This window comes from Sinocyclocheilus anshuiensis, unplaced genomic scaffold (genome assembly GCF_001515605.1).
Source record: "Sinocyclocheilus anshuiensis isolate Anshui unplaced genomic scaffold, SAMN03320099.WGS_v1.1 scaffold1148, whole genome shotgun sequence".
NCBI classification, from domain to species: domain Eukaryota; kingdom Metazoa; phylum Chordata; class Actinopteri; order Cypriniformes; family Cyprinidae; genus Sinocyclocheilus; species Sinocyclocheilus anshuiensis.
In genome coordinates, this window is record NW_015548259.1 from 136,165 (window position 1) to 150,347 (window position 14,183).

Sequence of the window (14,183 nt, forward strand, 5' to 3'; positions counted from 1 at the left end):
TTTGCTCATAACTGGAGTCACTTAATCATGCAGATTTATGCTACAAGCTCTTTGTAGAATTGTACAGTAAGAAAGTTATTTCCCTTAACCAGGAAATTAACGTTCTTAGAATTGACAGACAGTTGACCCTGAGAGGTCAAGTAAATATCTACAGCGGATCTAAATATTTATAATTAATTATAACTAGTTATGATTAATTATTCATATTTCCCCATGAGCTGATTCGCTACACCGTAGAAGAAGACAAACAACTCAGAATGAGAGACACAAGAAGAGAAGCCTCTCTCCCTGAAGAGATCACTTCAACTCTCCCTTCCCATCAACTCTAACAGTGTCTGTTGATCTGCTGTGACATGGCTGACCTTTCCAGGTCCTGCGATGTGCCCGCACTGTTCTGTGCCAGGCTAAAAAGGCCAAACCATTCCTGAGAAACCTCGCTGCCACATTACCAGCCCACCATCGGCGAGAACTACTTCTGCATGCTCATTGCTCACAATAAAAAAAAAACATCTCACAGTCCTTTTGCGCTACTGCACCAATCTGGATTATTAGATTATGGAATACTGTGAGTGCTGTAAATTTCAAGTGGCCTTTAAACACAAGAAAAAATAAGAATCATATGTCCGTGTAAAGCCTCCTCCATGCACAGAGTGATCCATCTTAACAGAAATAAACAGAGCTGAGTATCAGGATGAAATTTTCATACAGTCACCACATGCAGTTCAGAGAGCAAAAGCGCCTGTTGTCAGAAGAGATTTATTTGTGTCTCCTGGTGTATCTTTAGAGAAGCAATGCGAGGCAGCATTTTGAAAGCACAGAGAGAGCGAGATATGGATTTATGTTTCATTTGGTCTTCGGTTCTCTGTCGCATACAGACTGCGAACTTCCAGAATGAGCCAGCTGATTCTGCAGAGATGAATCATATAACTCTGGTCTTGCAGTTTTGGGGTACGAGTGTGAATGTCTCTTAAATAAATGTGTCCTCTCTGAAACTTCCTTAAAGGCAGCAAGCACTTCCTCACATTCAGTATTATTCAGTATTAATATCTTCTTTCATTACAATACATTGAACGATGTAAAAAAATATGCAGGCCGAGCAATTAATAAACTTGATCCATTTGCTTGCAACTGTTAAAATGAGTGATCACCAAAACTGAGTTTTTCATGATAACGGAACAGAACAGATCCGGACACATCCAGTTGTGTCAAACATAATTCATGGACTAACATTAGATCAGCGAGTAGCCGAGGATGGCGACAAAGCTATTTTATATGATATTTATGAGAACAGCATTCGCTGTTCGCAGGCACTAAAAACACGTCTTTTATTCGCAGGCACTTATAAAAAGTGAAAGTCTGCATATTTTCGCCATATTAAGCCATCATTATACTTAGTAAACAACTAAAATAACTTTTTAATGGCTTGCTTGTCCAGACTGGCACTGTCAGATTTATAGATGGGAATGCTTGATGGCTCGGCTAGGCTTTATGATACCTTATTTAAAGTTCATTACAACGCAGGCTCTCAGTCATTTAAACGGGAATATAGAATCTGAGAAAGAGAGCTGTGGTCACAGATACTGCAGAAAATAGCATTTAGGCATGACATTTAGTCATTTTGACAGGTTATCTCTTTGTTGTGCATTTTCACGTGTTTGCCATAAACCATGTAGGGTGATAAGTTAATAATATCACTGTCACATTAATAATATCACTGAATGACACAGAGGCCATAAGCAATGAAAACCCCCTATTATACTGTCTTTTCTGACAGGGTAAATATAACTATTTAAAATCGTATGTGAAGTAGATTAATCTTTACAGGTAGAGAAAACTAATGATGGACTAAAATACCTTCTAAACAGTGAAAAAGCATTACAGATAGGAGTAATGGCATAATAGATGACTCAGAGTCTAGAAAACTAAAAGGAACTTGGATTTAGTAAAGGCACCAAAGAATTCATAATGCACATATCTCTTTTGGAGACACTGCATTCCGCATCACAGGATGGAGTGATTGATTGGCTTCTGTGGTTAAAATAATTTCTCATTCAACTGGTCCAGAATTAGCAACATATCAGTACAATGTGGCAGAGGAAATATATTACCTTTAAGTTCAAATTTAAGTACTTCGTTTCAGGGGTGCAAAAGTGGTTGGCACGAATTTTGGCTTAGCTTGTATGTGAATGCTCCAAATGAACTCAGACCCCATTAAATCGAACTGGACTGAGATCTCTGAAGGAGGTCTGAGTGCATCATGAACGCAAAACTTTATTATTTCACACTAATAGTCACTAATAATACTTATAATCTTAGAAGTAAAATAAGACTTCTTTACAACATGGACAAAACAATTAATGCCTGATTCTACTTTTTAAGTACAGGGACATTGTGAGTGTAAACAGAACTGGTTTCACTTTTTAGGACTATACTTAAAGAGGTGTTAGTGCACTCTATCCTCACTACATTGCTCAAGGGCGGTAAAAGTGAAGAATTCTGATTTAATATATTACTATAGTAGCCTACACTGTAAAAAAAAATTCTAAGTTGTAAATTAAGATTATTGGAGTACCTTTTACAAAAATATGAAAAAACTATTCGTCTATTCCAGTCAAAATGTCACGTTTAATATAATGAACCAATGCCGTTTCATTTTGAAATTTGCTAGCAATTTCTGAGTAAAAATTGTTTATGATTTTTTTTTTATATTCAATATTTTTAAATAGTAGCCTAATAATGATTATGATGATGATGATGATGATGATGATTATCATTATTATTATTAATGAGATCTGAGCCCACTTTTCTAAGAGTGTGAAAGCAATTTTGCTCTGCTTAAAGGGGTCTGAGTGGACTCGTGTGTGAAAACACCCTCAGACTACATTTTACACTTCATCATTACCTTCATTGGAAGCAACAGAGCGGCAAATGAATTCTCCGAATTAGTTTATGAGAGAGAGGGAGGCGCGTTACCTCTTGCGCTTTGGAGACTGCTTTTTGTCCATAATCACAGGCACGCAGTTGGTCAGTTCAGTCCAGTCTGCGTGCAAACCGCAACTCCAACCCGTGGAGAACCTAGAGAAGAGCCAGGACTCCTGCTTTCCCGGCCGGTGGCACGTGCATTTCTTCTGTCCCGCTTTGCAGTCGCACGGCTGCTCCAAGCGAATATTCCTGACCAGGTGCCTGCCAAAGGTGGTCCCGCCGGTCTTCTGAATGTGCAGAAACACAATCACATCATCTCCCTTGATGTTGAACTCGACATCGCGTGTCAGATCGCGCTCTGTTACGTTGCATTTAGACGCACGTTTAGGTGGGCTGTCTTCCTCCATGTCCTGCTCCCGGTACAAGTCATCGGTGATCGAGTCAGGAGTGGCTGGGGGACCGATCCTAACGAGTTTGTCTCCTGTCCTGAAATGGCAAGCCTGACCGCCTGCCGGACAAATATACTGGTACCCAATCATAACAATAAGAATGGCTAAAATTGGGATGAAAATCCATTTATTGGGTTTATCATTCATTTTAACATAAGGAAATTCTTCATGCAGTTAGTGTGAATCATGATCTCCTCTCCAAGTCTTCTTCCAGGACGTTCGTGTGGGATCCAGCCCAAAACACCCATGCCACATGTTGATGTGGTAAAAAGTGTGACATCCAAGTCTTCGCATCAAACTCTATCTCTCACAAAGTTGTAAAAAAAAAAAGAGTGCAAGATACCAAACAAAATTCATGCATATAACCAATGCTGTTCAAGAACCGAACATCGTGGTAATATAAAGAGTAGCCTAAGTCTTCAAAATACTAAGGTCTGCTGTATGTGTGCAGATGAAAGGGTTTGAAGTGCCTCGTTGGTCGGTTTTATTTTGCGGAGACTGTTCTCCATCCATCCCGCGACACGCATCAGCGGGATGATGCGAATGATGTCAAATGAGACGCGAGCGCTGTCGCACCGGTATAGCACGAGCTCTTTCGTAGCACGCAAACAATTCCATCTGCACCTGGTCCCAGTCCAGTGCTCTGCTAGATTGCGCAATAAAGTGTCGCCACTTCTGAGAGAATTCACTCTCTGCTATTATTTTCTTCACAGTTCTTTGCACTGTGCAATCTTTGTGCCATATCACTTTGTGGATAATCCTAATAATAACATGATTTGGAGCCAATTAATCCTAACTGGTCGAGAAGCCTGTAGAATCAAAGAGATACCTTTGGCTAATTTTAAATTCTGGAAATTCGTTTAGGATTTATTTATTTATTTAAGCTATTTATTTCTTTATTTATTTTCCCCCACAAACGATTTTATGCTGCTCATTTTATGTTCGACCTCAGTATAAAGGCTACATATAGCATATAGCCCATATTTACATATTGTCGCATTTAATTTGCGGAATTCTTTGTGTTTATTAGTACCAGGCAATAAACTTCTCTGCATGTTCATGTAAGTCTGTAACTGTCAAATTAGATTTTAGTCCTACATCTTTGCAGACTAATGTAATATTTCAAATAATTTTGTAAATGATTGATGCAATAGGCGGTTTGTATATTACATGTGGGTTTATCCATTTAGCCTACTTCAGCTTTTGCCAGCTATGTCTCTACCATACAGTAGGCCTACGGTCCATATTCACTCTTCTCCTATGCAGCGCCCCCTTTGAGTGCGACCAGAGTACGAGCTGCATGGTTCTATTAAAGGCACAATATGTACGATTTTTTTATTAAAATATCCAAAAACCACTAGAACAGTTTTATATATTTTGCTGACTTGTGTACTTACATTATCCCAAATGTTTCGAAGAATGTTTAAATCCAGAGAAATAGGCAATTTTAACTAGTGACATGGACCGTGTCCATAGTGTCATTGTGTCACCTGCCAATGAGGTCATAACCCCTCGATTTCCGAGTTTGATTTGTAGAAAACATTGGTTAACAACCTTTTTGAAGTTGCTAAATACTTCATTCGTAAATGCAGGTTTCTGAAAACCATCCATCCATCCTTTCCTCACTTTTCTAATGAACTTAAAATTTTTTGCTGCTTCTCTTGATGCCCTTTCAAATGAAAAAGCTACAACAGTTGCCAGTTTCTTTAGTGAGCTAAGTGCCCTATAACTCCTTGCTATCCCTTGCAAGAACTTACTTTTCTATAAATGCTTTTATTATTATTTTTACTTTATTTTAATTAATTAATTAAATTATTATTTTTATTATTATTATTATTTATTTATTTATTTTTATTCTTTTTTGTTCTTCATTGCCCTTCATGATTGTACATTTAATGTAAAACTTCACTGTTACATATTGTAATTGCAACTATGTCTGCCTTTGAGAATTGTTAATTGTTGATATTGTTTGTTCAATTTTGTATGTACATTTGTTTATTTGCTATTAATAAAAACATGGAAACACCAAAGACGCTTTAATATGCTATGCATTTTATTAGACCGGTGACGACCGCACAGAGTAGCATTATAACAGAACGTTCAAATGTATCTAGTATGATAAAACAGCGCTGCTTACTTCCACTGCTTTCCGGGATGAGCGGAAGCGGTAGACTGTGGCATAATAAAAGCTCCGCTGCTTTCGAGCCGTGTGTCGTGCTCGTTCAGCGGCCTCGTTTTGCTTCGACGGCTTTCAGCAACATAAAAATACAGCTATATCCATTATGTTAATCTAAAGTATCAGTCACAATCTCTTCAATATAAATGTTAACAATATTAAACAAACTCATTCATTCAATTATGTACACTTATATGTAGCCTACATGTCTATTTCACTTTTATCAGCAACCCCAAATTGTATATTGCATAAAACAAATAAAATTAATCATATAAACATAATAAATCCCCTTTAAAAAATTATTTATATTTTTTTCCCTTAATTGCTCCTACTTACAAAACAACTATGCTATATCTTTAAAATAAGAGCCAAATGTGTGATTTGTTTTAACAGAAATTAATGGGATGTATTTTGTAGCTACAATTTTTTTATTTTATATCAATATTTTATATGAAATGAATCAAACTGGGAAAACCCGCTGTGTAGGCCTTTTGATATCATCAACATGAACTCCACATGCAGGAGCTCTGCCGTTGCTTTCCTACTGCATCAGTTACATTAGTTGTCCATGAAAATGCCTGAACAACGTACTCTTGCGTACAACTTCTAAAATATGTTAATGTTGTAAGATATTTCTGTGCCATTAATAAGCTACACTTTATTTCAAATACTCGGTCTACAACTCACTCAAATGTTGAAGCTTTTTACTAAAGCGGAAACAATGTATCGCTTTCCCGTGTGTGGAATGGCAATAAAGATGCAGGACCCCTCAATGGCGGCGTCCTATGAAACCAATACAGCGGCTCAGCGTCCGATGATTTAGGTGTGTTTTTAAAACATATGCATAGTCTATATCACAGAGTCAGTTCGCGGGTTATTTCTGTTGAATAATATGTTGTTGTTGCTCCTGAAAGAAATGCTAATAGGGGTTGAAAAGTTTGTGCTACACGTCTTTTATCCCTTTTCCCATCTAAATTTTTCTTCATTCATTAGAATGACCAATCACTACCATAGTCTGTTTCATTTGATTTGTATAAAGTGTATGAAACTGACAGTGATGCTTATGTCTGTAAAAGAACGAAAAAATATAACAATTATTATGTATTAGCTAATCGACACATAGCGTTACATTGTAGCTACGTGGCGTTTTATTGGACAGATTAATCTTGCCTTACCTTCTTTTACCGATTCTTCGCAATAACTTTAATGAAAAAATTTTTTTACATTTCCCAGTTTTGCTCAGGTGAATATGGAAGTCATCTTCTTTTCAATGGAAGACATTTATGTCTATATTGTCACGTTATTGTTCTGGAATAAGATATATTTCATTTAACAAACATTGAACCTATAATGGAGGTGTATTGTCTCAACATGGCATAAGTTGTTACAACCTGCTGTTTATTGACAGTGATTTGAAAATAATATTTTTGTGTGAAATATAAAATAATAACCGAAGAAACAAGGCAAGCTTCAGCATCCTATCTGCATGTAGAATGTGTTTACACATTATTACAATTACACATTACATAGTTTACACATTATTACAATTCTGAAGCAAAAAAGCAATTAATAGGAGGTTTTATGACAACATGTTCTCTGATGTATGAAAACATCAATGAAAGTTTTTTTTTGCCATTTCTAGCCATTTTACAAATGTATGCAAATTATCAACAATATTTCTTAATTATTCCTAAGTATTTCTTAATCATTTTTAAAGTTATAATAGTGTTATCTTTATGTTCTTCAGTAGTGTCTGATCATGAGGGTGATCTTTCTTGTGCTGGTCTTGCTGAGGGTCCAGCATGTGCAGTCAGCATCTAAAGGAGTCGTCACCAGTCTTCAGGCCAAATGGTCCATGACCCCTCTCCTGCTGGAAGCAAGGTGGGCTGGAGTCATTATTATTCTCCTGTAGTTCAGTATTTCACTGGCTACCCTTCATATTTAAATAACCGACTATATACAGTATATTCATCTTTTTTCAAGATCAAGATTTTAGGTTAAAATGTATATAATGGACATTGAATTTTTAGCTGCTTTAACTAGTTACCATTTCTTAGTTACCAAGTTGTTCACAATTTAATCACATTTTCGTGCAGTCCTACAGTGTGATACAGTGCAAATATCTCATGTGGACTCTCAATAAATGTGAAATTATAGAAAATGTAGACATTAATTATCCAAGAATTAGTTTAATTTTAAAAAGATGAAGTATTGCCTTTCATACGTCTTATGGCAGCAGATTTGTATTTGCTGCCTCAATAGCCTTGAATTTGTTGAACACCTAGAATTTAATTTTACTGTGATCTATCTATAGAGAGAGAGAGAGAGTATATACACACACAGTTGTGGTCAAAATTTTGCATACACTTTGCAGTATCTGCAAAATATTAATGATCATACAAAATGCATGTTATTTTTTTATTTAGTACTGACCTCACATAAAAGACGTTTACATATGAAGACTTCAAATGCAAATGTCTCTAAGTGCCGTCTGAGATTTTCTTCTAAAATTAGCATTTTTATCAGGCTCCTGTGTTTATGTTCAGTTATTTCACTTTAATGGCAACATAAATTACCTATTCATTGCCAATAAACTGAAATGATTGAACCCAACCATAGGAACCTGATAAAAATGCTCATTTTAGAAGAAAATTTTAGATGGCACTTAGAGGGTTTTGCATTTGAAGTCTTCATATAGTCCACAAGAGAAAATAATAGTTGAATTTATAAAAATGACCCCGTTCAAATGTTTACATAAGCTTGATTCTTAATAGTGTGTGTTGTTACCTGGATGATCCAAAACCGTTTTTTTTTTTTTTTTGTGATGACTGTATGATTTTGAGATCCATCTTTTTAAAATAAGGACAACTGAGGGACTCATACGCAACTATTCACACTATTCAAATGCATCAAAGGTTCAAACGCATCATGTTTCCTTCTGGAGCATTAGTGACCATTTGAAACTTTTGTAATTGTTGCATATGAGTCCCTCAGTTGTCCTTATTTTAAAAAGATAGATCTCAAAATCATACAGTTATTTTTGGAAAGGGTTCAAATACACAAAAGATGCTGGAAGGGACTCAACTATCACAAAACCAAAAAAAAAACAGCTATGGATCATCCAGGTAACAGCACGGTATTAAGAATCAAGCGTATGTAAACATTTGAACGGGGTCATTTTTATAAATTCAACTATTATTTTCTCTTGTGGACTATATGTGAACATCTTTTATGTGAAATATCTTATTCAGGTCAGTACTAAATAAAAATAACATGCATATTGTATGATCCCTCTTATTTTGGTAAAATATTATTATTTTATTTTTTTACTGTTTGTACGCATTACTGTTTCATGTTTGTCTTATGTATATCTATTGTTTTATAAATCTATTTTTCCACAGTGAGTTCATCAGAGAGGATGATGAAGAGAAGTTCTGGAAGTTTGTCGATACTGTGAAGGAGTTAACTGTTTACAAAAATGGAGGTAAAGGCTGACATTTCATTTTCTCTGCTATGATTCCTAATTCAGTGAGTTGTTGGAATGTAAGATTGTGTTTTGTTAAACTACATGTGAATTGGAAAATATACAGATACAGATGTTTACTTCCCTGACTTTAGAATCTGTCCGGTCGTATTATAACCTGATCATCAAGAAGGCTGGACAGTTTTTGACAGATCTTCAGGTCAACCTGCTGAAGCTGTCTTTGTCTCTCAGGGCTTACTCACCGGCTGTGCATGCTTTCCAACAAGTGAGAACTTTTCTGTAGATCATAATAATGATTCACACAAAAACAAATGCTTGACACTTCTGTCAATAACAATAAATAACATATGTAAAATATATTTTATTTTTAAATCTGAAGCTTTTTAAAATGTTGGTCTATTTGAAATGGCTGTTACTATGTGGTTTACCTCATAGACAGTATTGTTAACCGTTTCATCTCATTCTATAGATAGCAAGAGATGAACCTCCTCCTGATGGCTGTGTTGCCTTCGTGGTTGTTCACGGTCAAAATGCCTGCAGCACCAAGGATATGAAGAAGCTCTTGAAGACTGCAGCAGGCAGGTAACACTAACCAACAGTATATTGTATTCAAAGATATTTAGAGGTCATTTTTGTCCATACATGGTTTTGTGTCAAAATCAATTGGTTTCTCATAACATTTTATTTTATGTGTCCTATGCAGGCCAAGACCTTACCTATACAAGTCTGACCACCAGTACCCCGGAGTCAATGGAACAGACCTGCCTGTAGCTGTTCTTTATGCTGAAATCGGCACCAAGGACTTCAACACTTTTCATAAGGTTCTGTCAGAGAGAGCACAGGAAGGCAAACTCATCTATGTGCTACGACACTTTGTGTCTGTGAGTATTAGCAGTGTAATTTCACCACGATTTAATGTTTTATATAGTTTATGAATTTATTAAAGTATGTTCCATATATTAATAAATATTTGTTGCCCCACACACTGATTTCTTACCACAGGAGCCAAAAAATGAAAAGATGCTGCTGTCTGGATATGGTGTTGAACTGGCAATTAAAAGCACTGAGTACAAAGCTGTTGATGACACACAAGTTAAAGGTATCATTATATAATGTCAAATTGCATTTTGTGTAACAGAAGTGTTTAAGAAATAAATGACGGTACTCAAAAACAGTTTTATTGTAATAGTCAGTGTTAGGAAATATGCTTTAAATTATGAGTAGCTTGACAAACTACACTACCCTTCAAATGTTTGAGGTCAGTAAGATTTTTTGGAAGAAATGAATATACTTTTATTCAGCAAGGACACATTAAATTAATCAAAAGTGACTGTAAAGACTTTTGCATTGTTACAAAATATTTGTATTTCATATACAGTAAATGGTGTTCTTTTGAACTTTCTATCCATCAAATAATCCTGAAAAAAATCACACGATTCATCACAGTTTTCACAATTTTAAGCAGCACAACTGTTAACATTGATAATTTAAAGAAATTGTTATTGAGCACCAAATCAGCATATTAGAATGGTTTTTGATTTTATCAAATAAATAGAGCCTTAGTAAGTATAAAGACATCTTTGAAATACAATAAAAAATTGTACGAACCCCAGACTTTTGAATGGTAGTGTAGTTTCAAAGTAGTTAAACTACAGAATTAGTAGAGAAACTACTTATTGGGAAAATAAATTGACTTTAAACAGAAGTAGCTAATGGTAATGAAAAATGAATTAAAACTGGCCTGAATTTGTTTACAGAATCCAAATCAGTCACTACTGATAATGTGGATGAAAATGATGAAGTCCAAGGATTTCTTTTTGGGAAATTAAAGTAAGCACTCCGATTTTGTTTTCTTTCTTAAACCATTTATATCTATCCATACAGTAGATCAAAATGAATAATGTATTTTATACATTACTGTATGTGAAACGGTGTCTCACTGTGTCCTTTTTCACCTCCAGAAAGTCTCACCCAGAGCTTCAGGAGGAACTTGGAGAGCTGAGGAAGCATCTACTGGAGAGCACCAATGACATGACTCCCCTCAAAGTGTGGGAGCTCCAAGGTGGGCAGGCTGCAGTTATTGATGGTCCTCTCTTATGGTGTTCTGGACTCGGTGCTGCATCACCCAGTGAGATTAAACCGATCCTCCACTTGATGAATTGGGAAGCAGTGGAAAGGTTGCAGTTTGTACCTTTTGCTTGCTGCAGCGATCTGTTCTATTCCTGTTCAGACTTCTGAACAGATGCTCATGTTCACAGCCAAGTTCAATTTTGCACTGTGAGACCTGGATAAATAAGAGCCGTTTTAGTTTTGTGCTGATAGATAGATGAAGCAATTTATTTTACTTGACGTGAAGGGCTCTCATGATGGTTATTGAAACAGTCATTTGATTTTATAATAACTTTGTGGAATTGTGTGAGGTAATAACTTTGATGTGGAATTTTTTAACCTTTCCTGTTCTAAACCTGTATGATGTTCTTTCTTTCTTGGAACATGAAAAAAAAAATTGGAGTCACTGTTTTTCATACCATAACAATGTATCCTAATTATTGTAATTATTATAATAATGAAGCTCAGTCATCCAGTTTCATTCACAAATCAAGAATTGCTGCTTTTAACATGAATGCATTAAGGAGAGCTAGGACAGATGTCCACATTTTCTGTATATATGACTTTGATAAAATTTGATATGTTCGCCACAAAAACTGTTGTATGGTTTAAAATAGTCATATGGAATATTTTTATGATGCCTTTGCATCATGAAGCCTGAAAGTTTGTCCCCATTCAGTGTAATCACATAGAAGAGAACAACCATAGATTCTTCAAAATTATCTTGTGTAAGTAAATCATGACAATGTTGAAGTAAACCATTCGTTTAATTACAAAATTTTAGATTTATATTTGAATTATGAATAGTTTTAACTAAATCTTTAATTGCAGGCATTGTTCACAGATTATTAGCTCTTTTAAAAAAGATTTTGAAATGCCTTCTCTGTCTACCCAATAGACCTCAGTTTCCAGGCGGCATCTCGGATCATGACTGTGCCAAAGTTTGATTCTCTCAAACTGATGCAAGAGCTTAGCCAAAATTTCCCCAGCAGAGCCAGGTACAAAGTCTGAAATTCAGTCTTGGTTTCTCTTGAGAGAATCCTAGACGGAAATCATCGCCTTTGTTACAACTCTCAATCAGAACTCAAAAAGAAGAAAGGAACGATATCCTTATCAAGTCCAATAATTAAAAGAAAATAATTTAAACATGTCAAAGAAACTTGTGAACGGGAATATCTGTACCAGTTATTTTTGTAGAATATTCCACTATGCATTTTTGCATGTATAACCGCACAGAATGCATGCATATGCATTGTCTAGGTCATTTTTAATGTGTGACTGACTTTCCTCCACTGCTGCTCAAGACAGCTTTATGTGCAGTGTTCAGGATTTGCTGAGTCAGCGTTACTGTGGTTTACAGTTTGTCAGCATAGCCGACATGGCGTCTAATAGGGAACAGGTTTTCTGAGATTAAAATGAGTTTTTATGACTGTTCTGGGATGTTGGCGAGAGCTAGTACTGACTGTACATGTTTTACTGTCCCCACAGATCACTGACAAGAGTGGCCATAAACCAAGACATGAAGAAAGAAATAGAAGACAATCAAAAGGTAAGGTTTTATCAACAACTTTTCTGATGAGCACTGTAAAAAAAAAAGTTTCAAGTACAGCCATGTGGGCCCGGATTTTTCTGATTTATTTTTAGAAAATTAATTGTGTCTATACTTAGTTTGATGGGTACTCTGGAGTGTCTTGAGAGTCTCAGATGATGAATCCAATACAAAAAAAAAATCATGTTTCAGCAACTCATGTTCATACTGAATGATGTGAAGTTCATAAAGTGATGGTGTAGCTGACAGGGTCTTTACTTTTCAGAGGTTGAGTGAGTCGATGGGGATCCATCCTGGAGATGCCAGTCTGTTCATTAATGGAATACACGTTGACCTGGACCTTCATAACCCTTTCAGGTATCATCCCAGCTGAAGATCCTCCTACCAACTGGTTTCTGTCTAATGTTTAAAAATGAAGTATGTAATTGGCAACACTAACGTTTCTCAACATGTTTTATATGTGTTAATCACATACTGTACATTTGTTCATTCTCAACTACTCTGTAGCATCCTGGACATTCTCAGAACCGAGGCTAAGATTCTCGAAGGTCTTCATAACCTTGGCATCAAAGGAAGCAGCATTAGTAAGTTCCTGCATTTACCATCATCAGCCACTTTAGAGGACAGCTACGCTCTGGACATCCGCCACACATCCATTATGGTAAGATGCTAATTATTTAAGTGTGGTTGTAGAGCTCAAAATTTAAGTTCTGGATGTAAAATGCTATTCCAAGTCTACATAGAGAAATTTATTTTAATGATTAATGTATAATATAGTGGTGAAAATTTAGATTCTTTCAAGAGATTTGTTCATTTTCAGTTCGTTCACCAAAATGATTCGTTCACTGATTCGTTCAGTGACCATTTCTTCATATTACATAAATACGCCAGCAGGTGGCGAAAAAGAGTGTCTTATGTGTTATGTCTTAAGTCAACGAGCGTATTTACTTGTTACAAAAAACTGATTTGGCTTTATTAAAATGTGTGCATATTAATCTACTCATTAAATAAATAAAGTCTAAATAAGTTGTTCAGATGACCAAAGCACAAAGTTTTCTTGCATAATTAAAGGGGTCATATAATGCGATTTCAAGTTTTACTTTCTCTTTGGAGTGTTACAAGCTGTTCGTGAATAGATAAGATCCCTAAAGTTGCAAAGACTAAAGTCTCAAAGCCAAAGATATATTCTTTATAAAAGTTAAGACTCGTCCACGCCCTCCTAAAACGCCTCATTTAAACACGCCCCCACATGTCTACATCACTGTGTGGGAAGATTTGCATAACGCCGCCCAAATGTTCACGCAAAGAAAGAAGGCGTAACTTTATTGTTGCTGCCACCGCCGCCGCCATTTTGTGAAGACTCTGTGTGTTTCGTTGCGAAAGCAAAAATACTTTGTCTGGCCTTCCAAAAGAGGACACGACTAGAAATCAGTGGTTAAGTTGTATTTACAACACCGTTACAGAACAGTTCAACCCAAATATTCAGATGTGTGC

General features: G+C 35.9%; 2 protein-coding genes across 2 annotated transcripts in view; one reads left to right on the top strand and one right to left on the bottom strand.

Moving 5' to 3' along the window:
- The window catches only part of LOC107655503 (heparan-sulfate 6-O-sulfotransferase 3-like), a 66,720-nt gene extending 63,151 nt beyond the window's left edge, over positions 1-3,569 (bottom strand). Inside the window, exon 1 of the mRNA XM_016442989.1 lies at positions 2,974-3,569. Coding sequence (XP_016298475.1) covers positions 2,974-3,518 — 545 coding nt within the window. The 5' untranslated portion in view covers positions 3,519-3,569. The remainder of the gene's footprint in view (positions 1-2,973) is intronic.
- A 2,762-nt stretch (positions 3,570-6,331) lies between these two features.
- The window catches only part of LOC107655477 (UDP-glucose:glycoprotein glucosyltransferase 2-like), a 31,934-nt gene continuing 24,082 nt past the window's right edge, over positions 6,332-14,183 (top strand). The window contains exons 1-13 of the mRNA XM_016442970.1: positions 6,332-6,370; positions 7,298-7,428; positions 8,949-9,031; positions 9,166-9,296; positions 9,501-9,613; positions 9,735-9,912; positions 10,034-10,130; positions 10,789-10,861; positions 10,993-11,093; positions 12,039-12,138; positions 12,629-12,689; positions 12,955-13,046; positions 13,197-13,350. Of these exons, the coding sequence (XP_016298456.1) occupies positions 7,307-7,428; positions 8,949-9,031; positions 9,166-9,296; positions 9,501-9,613; positions 9,735-9,912; positions 10,034-10,130; positions 10,789-10,861; positions 10,993-11,093; positions 12,039-12,138; positions 12,629-12,689; positions 12,955-13,046; positions 13,197-13,350 (1,305 nt within the window). The 5' untranslated portion in view covers positions 6,332-6,370; positions 7,298-7,306. The remainder of the gene's footprint in view (positions 6,371-7,297; positions 7,429-8,948; positions 9,032-9,165; positions 9,297-9,500; positions 9,614-9,734; positions 9,913-10,033; positions 10,131-10,788; positions 10,862-10,992; positions 11,094-12,038; positions 12,139-12,628; positions 12,690-12,954; positions 13,047-13,196; positions 13,351-14,183) is intronic.